At 41.2% G+C, this 7,896-nt stretch overlaps 1 protein-coding gene and 1 long non-coding RNA gene across 3 annotated transcripts; both read left to right on the top strand.

Moving 5' to 3' along the window:
* The first annotated feature begins 3,128 nt into the window (after nucleotides 1–3,128).
* LOC123399118 (SKP1-like protein 1) lies at nucleotides 3,129–3,656 on the top strand. 2 transcript variants are annotated; one of them, XM_045093541.1, is made up of 2 exons: nucleotides 3,129–3,339; nucleotides 3,400–3,656. In XM_045093541.1, the coding sequence occupies exons 1-2, from the start codon at nucleotides 3,129–3,131 to the stop codon at nucleotides 3,654–3,656; spliced, it is 468 nt and encodes a 155-aa protein (XP_044949476.1). The 2 variants fall into 2 exon arrangements, with proteins under 2 accessions (XP_044949476.1, XP_044949475.1); XM_045093540.1 differs by having other exon boundaries at nucleotides 3,129–3,656.
* A 1,820-nt stretch (nucleotides 3,657–5,476) lies between these two features.
* On the top strand, nucleotides 5,477–6,083 carry LOC123399117. The gene is made up of 3 exons (XR_006610320.1): nucleotides 5,477–5,587; nucleotides 5,891–5,954; nucleotides 6,031–6,083. It is a non-coding gene; the product is annotated as an uncharacterized LOC123399117 (long non-coding RNA).
* Nucleotides 6,084–7,896: the final 1,813 nt, after the last annotated feature.

The raw sequence follows: 7,896 nt of genomic DNA, 5'->3' as shown, positions 1-7,896 counted from the left end.
GTCATATAGTAACGAGAAAAAAATATAAACCTGTCTTATAAACAATGGAACGAAAAATCCTTCACTGATATGTGATATCTCGAACATAGTAGTATAGATTTTCAAAACTTTGAAATGAAAATACTCAAAACCTCACAAAAGCTTCATTTTGGAGTGACTAAGAAAGATCCAGGCTTGGTTTGTCATTTTCATGTTTGAAACTTGTTTAAATGTTTGTCAAACTTAGGTTTCACCAAGTTTGCAATGAGCATAAAAAATAAAATAAAAAAATAAAAATATTGGAAAACTAGAGCACGTATTCTTATTTTGTCATATACTAACAACTCAAATTGACTTGGCTATTTTAGACATGGTAGACAAAAAAACCTGTTTAGATGGGGTATTTACCCCCTTTGGAGCTAATTTGAAACCCATGTGTGAACATAAGTGGTTTTGGGTGTTGAATTTTAAACTTTTAAAAATCTCACAAAAGCTTCATTTTGGAGTGACTAAGAAGGATCCAGGCTTGGTTTGTCATTTTCATGTTTGAAACTTGTTTAAATGTTTCTCAAACTAAGGTTTGACCAAGTTTGAAATGAGCATAAAAATAAAATAAAAAATAAAATTATTGGAAAACCAGTGCACATATTCTTACTTTGTCATATACTAACAACTCAAATTGATTTGGCTGTTTTAGACATGGTGGACAAAAACCTGTTTAGAAATGGGGTATTTACCCCCTTTGGAGCTAATTTGAAACGCATGTGTGAACACAAGTGGTTTTGGGTGTTGAACTTCGAACTTTCAAAAACCTCACAAAAGCTTCAATTTGGAGTGACTAAGAAGGATCCAGGTTGGGTTTGTCATTTCATGTTTGAAACTTGTTTAAATGTTTGTCAAACTTAGGTTTGACCAAGTTTGAAATGAGCATAAAAAATAAAAATATTGGAAAACCAGTGCCCATATTCTTACTTTATCATATACTAACAACTCAAATTGATTTGGCTGTTTTAAACATGGTGGACAAAACTTGTTTAGAAATGGGGTATTTACCCTCTTTGGAGCTAATTTGAAACTCATGTGTGAAGACAAGTGGTTTTGGGTGTTGAACTTCAAACTTTCAAAAACATCACAAAAGCTTCATTTTGGAGTGACTAAGAAGGATCCAGACTTGGTTTGTCATTTTCATGTTTTAAGCTTGTTTAAATGTTTGTCAAACTTAGGTTTGACCACGTTTGAAATGAGCATAAAAAACTAAAAAAAATTAAAATATTGGAAAACCAGTACACATGTTCTTACTTTGTCATATACTAACAACTCAAATTGATTGGCACCAGTTTTCTATTTTTTTGATTTTCTTTTTTGAATTACTTATGCTCAACCTTATCCTTTGAAAACCGTACAACCTCGTTCGTGATAGCCAAGTTTGTGAAGGTTTTTCCATGAAAAAAATAAATAGTCCAGGTTTCTTATTTTTCCCATGGAGTTAGTCACATAGAATGATGATTGGCACCAGTTTCCTATTTTTTTGATTTTTTTTAATTACTTATGCTCAACCCTAACCTTTAAAACCGTACAACCTCGTTCGTGATAGCCAAGTTTGTGAAGGTTTTTTCATGAAAAACTTCATAGTCCAGATTTCTTATTTTTCCTATGGAGTTAGTCACATAGAATGATGATTGGCACCAGTTTCCAATTTTTTTGAATTACTTATAGCTAACTTTTTAGAACACTTGTGTAATTGGTGCACGGCCAAACCTAGACAAATATTGAGGAAAATGGAGCTTGGAGGTCAAGCTTGGAGAGGAGAAAGCTTAAGTAGTGTGGCTCGGGCATTTCATCGAACACGTCATGTGCATGAACTAGAAGGATGGCAAGAGCATGGCATGCACACCTCAACAGCCAAAAAACAGAGGAGAGGGTGGCAGTGGCGACGGTATATATAGGCAACACTTTAGTCCCGGTTTTTGTCTAAAACCGAAACTAATAGCTTACCATTTAGTCCCGGTTCTGGCCACAAACCGGAACTAATGCTCCGCGGCACGCCACGTGGCAGTTGCTGGATCTTTAGTCTCGGTTTTTGTCATGAACCGGGACTAATGAGATGAACCAAACGGGGACCAATGCCCTGGCAAACTGAACCGGGACCAATACCTGGCATTGGTCCCGGTTTTAATTTGAACCGGGGCTAATGGTCTTTTCTGCTTCGACCGAAAGACCCATTTTCTATTAGTGAATATCTTAATTCCAAAAAAGGAGACAAGAGTAATTGGTGTGATATTGCCAGGAAGGATGGTATAGATACTTGACTAGCTAGATTTGAAGGAGAACATATATAGCATGCACGGCAAGGGGGCTTCTCATGTGGTGGCTAGAAAAAAGAGTAGGAAAAGGAGTGTGATGGCCGTGATACATAAGAGATGGCTAGAAACCAAACTGTTCATTCATGGTTATCATGATACATGACAACACACGAACATTTAGCTAATTTTCTTTTACAAATTTTGAGTATTCTAGACACATGTCCTATGCGCGGTTCAGGTAATTTTTCTTTTATTTAAAGGGATGTGAAATTGGATTTTAATAAGAAATATAAAACGGTGCATCCGGAAAAGAAAAAAAGGATTGCTATAATATCTTAAAAAACTCGTATTCATTTTTTATTTTTCAGCAACTATAAAATGAAATGGCGCACAATCTAGCTAGATATGCTGTTGATTCTAGTTCCTCTTTAGTTTGGGATCGATGATGATCCTCCTAGTTTTATTTTAAAAAGACATTTTGAACAATATAATTGTTTTCCCTGTGCAATAAAGTGCGCCATGTAGGTTAAAAAAATAAATATAAAATAAGTTGTACATATCCAGCGTGATTTTTGACTGCTGTTATTTTAGGAAGCGGAAAACATTGGAAAGGGAAACGTACAAGAGGAAGGCCAGGCCCTAGTCGAGTCCTCTACCTCTGGCGAATATGAATACGAAACAAGTACGACCCCGAGTCTAACCTAGACAACGCCCCAATAAATTCCCCCCGGTTCCCCACCCTTAGCCCAACCAGAGAACACGCAAAGAAGCTCCTGTATTTCGTTCATCTTCCGCCGCCACGTATTCTTTCCTAGGGTTTCGTTTCGCCTCGCAATCTTTCGATCAATGGCGGCAGAGGAAGGTGAGAAGAAGATGATCCTGCTCAAGAGCTCGGACGGTGAGCAATTTAAGGTTGAGGAGGCGGTCGCCATGGAGTCGGAGACCATCAGCCTCCTGATCGAGGACGACTGCGCAGACAGCGCCATCCCGCTCCCCAACGTCGACTCCAAGATCCTCTTCAAGATCATCGAGTACTGCAAGAAGCACGTCCAGGCCAGCCCGAAACCGACCGACTCCGGCACCGCAGCCGACGCCAACTCCTCCGCCTCTACTGCAGCTGCCGTCCCCGCCGAGGACCTCAAGAGGTTTGACGCCGAGTTCGTCAAGGTCGACCAGAACACCCTCTTCGACCTCATCCTGGCTGCAAACTACCTCAACATCAAGGGATTGCTCGACCTTACTTGTCAGACTGTTGCCGACATGATCAAGGGCAAGACTCCAGAGGAGATCCGCAAGACTTTCAACATCGTCAATGACTTCACACCTGAGGAGGAGGCGGAGATCCGCAAGGAGAACCAGTGGGCTTTTGATTAGAAAAGAGAAGCCTCTAGCTTGGCACCGTTCTCGTTCACTTACGCTTTGTATTCGTCTTTTTTTTAGACTTCGTATTATGCAGTCGAAACATCGATCGTTTGTTTCTGTAAGAAGAAACGAAACCTAGCGTAGTAGTGGTCATTACTTGTGTGAAACCGAATTGTTATTTGCCAAGTGGATGTTTTGCTTGTTAATAACACCATCTTAGCTGATTTATGCGTGTGATTTCAGATATTCTCGGCTATCTTGAAATTGCCATAATATAGTGTTTCCGATTTTTTGTTTTACAGATTTGCTAAAAATCTGTCGACTGATTTTCATTTGGCTTCAGGTCAATTTCTGTGAATGTTGGATCGTTGTCATGAATTTCGACGCGCAGAATCAACAATTTGTCCGTTGCATGGAGCGGCGCGTTGTCTCCACCTGCCTTGTCTTGACTTCGACCAGGTCCTCCAAGGTCAGGAGACGACCTGGTCGGCAGTCAGCATGACAAAGGAGATGGCGGATACGGAGGTGAGGCCTGCGGGGTTCTTACACAGGGTGCGCTAGGAGAGAGAGGTGCTCCATGGTGTGGTGGAACCACCGGTCGAGAGACAGGTACGGCGGCCCTGTCCCCTCGACGCCACTTCTATGTACTCAGCATGAATATTTCTCCTTCGTCTAATATTTCTCCTTCGTCCGTACGTGCTCAGCGTCGCCGGGCGTGAGCCCATGAGCGGGACTGGCGTTTTGTGTGCTTCATGTGTCTTTAGTTGGTTTTAGGCTTTTAGCAATCCTCCTAATTTTTTAGTGTTCTTCATCAGTGTCATTAGCAGTGGAAAGTAGGTATACGAGTGTGTGCGGGCATTTGGCAGAAAATGGTTTTTGCACGGGGGGTTGCTTCTAGATATTCAATCAAAATGAAGTTTCAAAATGACTGACTAGTACATACATACATATAGTCTAGATACTAAATGGTGACTAGTTTGATCAGGGTGGCGATAGAGTGGTCAAGGTGATTTGGAGGAGTGATTGGTCGTTAGACATGTTGTTTTAGTTCGATTTTCTGAAAACAGACATGTTTCTCATAAGTTGTCCTTCGCATTGGAGCTACATCTGTGTATGTTTGTTCAGCTTATCATTTAAATTTTTGTTCAGTGACTATGGTTGCATAGTATATTTTTTAGAAGAAAAGCCACAAATCCCCGAATTCAAATTAATGAAGCCATCTACCGACTAGGATGCAATGGAGCTGAATTACAAAGGCAAAGACTTGACCAAAAAACTAAAAAATTACAAGCCAAAATCTCAACCATGAGGGGCAAGAGCGAACATAGCATCAAGAGAAACTGCGACCAAGCCATCGTAGATCTTGCTCAGCCATAACAGCAAGTTCGAAGCCACCTGACGCAAGCAATAGTCGTGAACATGAACATCCAGACCGCTTCAAGGAAACCATCGGGACTGTTGGTGCTTCATTTAGTAACTAGGATTGGGAGATGGGACTACATCTGCACTTTAGGATCGATGCACACCTCAAGGCCATATGAGCATGATATTTTTTTACTGGCTGCACACGAGTGCAAGTCTTCCCTCAGTAATATACTACCCGTTTGATGGGAGAAACAAAGGCAACCCCAGTAAATGGAAAAACTGGGCACTCTTTGTTTGTTTTCTTCAGTGGTAGTAGACCGCTTTCATTTCTGCTAAAATGTGGTATCCCTTTCCCTTCATTTCTCAAGCCCTGGTATGTGTACCTAAGCTGTAAATGCCTTGTCGGGAAGTGCATACGAGTTTGTTCCTCTTATTTGTTCCACAGGTTGACTAATGGAAAGTATCTCATGAAGATAAAATTAAATTCTCTCATCGAACTATACACTTTCTGCTCCCATGGTTGAAAAACTTCCACCACGAGCAGATGCAAGAGAAAATTGTTGAGGCAACAATTAAAGGTATTACCGTTGGCTTGTTAAAACGTTAGTTTGTCAGTTTCTTGCTTAAGAACACGATTCTACCTAGTCCCTTCGTCGTTTCAGGCATTGATTTTGTCCAATACAACCCAATGCTCATTTATTTTTCTATTGATCTGAAGTTGATACTGTAAAAAATATCAAAATATTTCGGTGTTCAATAGTTATCCGAATTTCAGAATTTTGACTGTATGCATTTCAGGATGGACTTGTCATTTATTTAGGAATAATAAGTAAGTCAATGCTCCGTTGGCTCTGCTATTTCAAATGTTGCTTCCATAACAGGCATTGATGCATGCGAAGTGAAGGTTCCACAAGCTAATTGTGCAAAAAATGAAAGGATATTCTGGTTAGTCTTGCTTCATTTTTGAAGTGTGCAAATTAATTGTTTTTGGTTATCTAATTCGTTATTTTCTCTGGGACAGTAACAACTGCAGAACATCTATAGTTGACTTCCACAGAAGCTGTGATAAATGTTTCTATGATCTCTGTCTCATTTGCTGCCAGGAGCTTCGTCTTGGGCGCTGTCCTGGTGGTGCTGCTGCAAGTAACACGGTCCTTACACAACCCGAGGTAGAAGACAAGGAAGATTTGCAACAGACACGTAGTGATGATAACGCCGTGAGTCAAAAGATTCTTAATGGACAGAATTGCCTGTTGAGGAACAGTGCAGTTCCTGTTGAGGATAGTGCTGCTGTCGGAAGTAGCATGGTCCTTACACAACCTGAGGTAGAAGGCAAGGAAGATTTGCAACACACAAGTAGTGATGATAACTCTATGAGTCAAAAGCTTTCTGATGGACAGAGTACAAAGGGTACACCACAAGGGCGGAGGCGGAAGTTAGATACGCGCGCTATCTAGCGGGAGAGAGGAGGGAGCGTTGGAGGAACCGGATGAAGACCAGTTTCATCGCGATTATGCTCATCGTGATGACCGCAACTCTCTTCTATGTGATGGTAGTTTAGATGATCGATATCGACTTGTAATGTGAAGACAAACTCGCTACTCGCGGTCTCGAGACTTGTAATGTTCTAACTTTGTTTGATATTTTAAATTCGGAGACTAATATGATGAATTGTATTCGGAGACTAATCTTTTATTGCATTCGATAAATCTGTTGTTTATATGTTGTGCTCTCTATATTCTGTGCAATAATATGTTTTGTAATCTGTGCAAATATCAGAAAAAAAATACCTAATATTCATACTAGTGGCGCATCACTCAGCACTTTAGTGGCGCACTGCAAAAGCACACTAGTGGCGCATCGTCAACTAGTGCGCCATTAGTAAGCCAGAGCACATGGGTAAATATGGTCCTGGGAGGCATACTAATGGCGCACCATGAGCTATACTAATGGAGCACTTCCTGGTGCGCCATTAGTATACCAGATACTAGTGGCGCACCATGAGCTATACTAATGGCGCACCATGAGCTATACTAATGGCGCACTGCCTGGTGCGCCATTAGTATACCAGATACTAACACTAGTGGGGACGGGGCCTTTAGCCCCGACCCGCACGGGGCTTTAGTCCCGGTTCACCAACCGGGACTAAAGGGGCGGGACTAAAGGCCTAACCTTTAGTCTCGGCCCTGTTACAAGCCGGGACTAAAGGTGCTCCACGTGGGCGCCTCGTAGCGCCCCAGGGGCAGGCCCTTTAGTCCCGGCTCGTTACACGGACCGGGACTAAAGAGTTTCAGATTTTGCTGGTTTTTGGGTTTTTTTTTGAATGAAATTATTTTTGGGTTTTAGGGTTTTAGGGTTTAGGTGTTCGGGAGATTAACGTGATTAACTTATCTTACAAGCGAGCATATATATACAATTATATAGAGATCTGAATTATCGGGACTAGAGCCCGTCTATTCGATTACATGGACGAACATCAGTAATGGCCCCTAGCTACACTAAATTGTCCTTTGTCATCTATAGCTTCCGTCCTCAGAAAGGTCGCAAGCTCCTCTGCAACAGCAATCGCGCGTTGCTCTGGTAGGACCTTCGTCGTCATGGCCGTGTGCTATATAAGAAGAGGAAATGAATATGAATATCAATCATGATAACAAAGAATGACGGGTAAAAATAGAGGCGTGAATGTTCATTGCTTACGTCGAATCTGTGATCCTTGTGCTCAGAGGTAAACGTGCGAATGGTCTCGCAAACATAGTATCCGCATAGATGCGTTCCCCGTGGCTGCTGGTCGCACTTTACAAGAATAGAATATATATAATCAAAATAATAATCTAGCATCATAAATGTATTGAAAATAGAAGTATATCATACTACTACTTACCTGAGC

This window comes from Hordeum vulgare, chromosome 5H, assembly GCF_904849725.1.
Source record: "Hordeum vulgare subsp. vulgare chromosome 5H, MorexV3_pseudomolecules_assembly, whole genome shotgun sequence".
Taxonomy (NCBI): Eukaryota; Viridiplantae; Streptophyta; class Magnoliopsida; order Poales; family Poaceae; genus Hordeum; species Hordeum vulgare.
The sequence above is the reverse complement of the archived record's forward strand: the minus strand, read 5'-3'. Positions and strand labels throughout refer to the sequence as shown.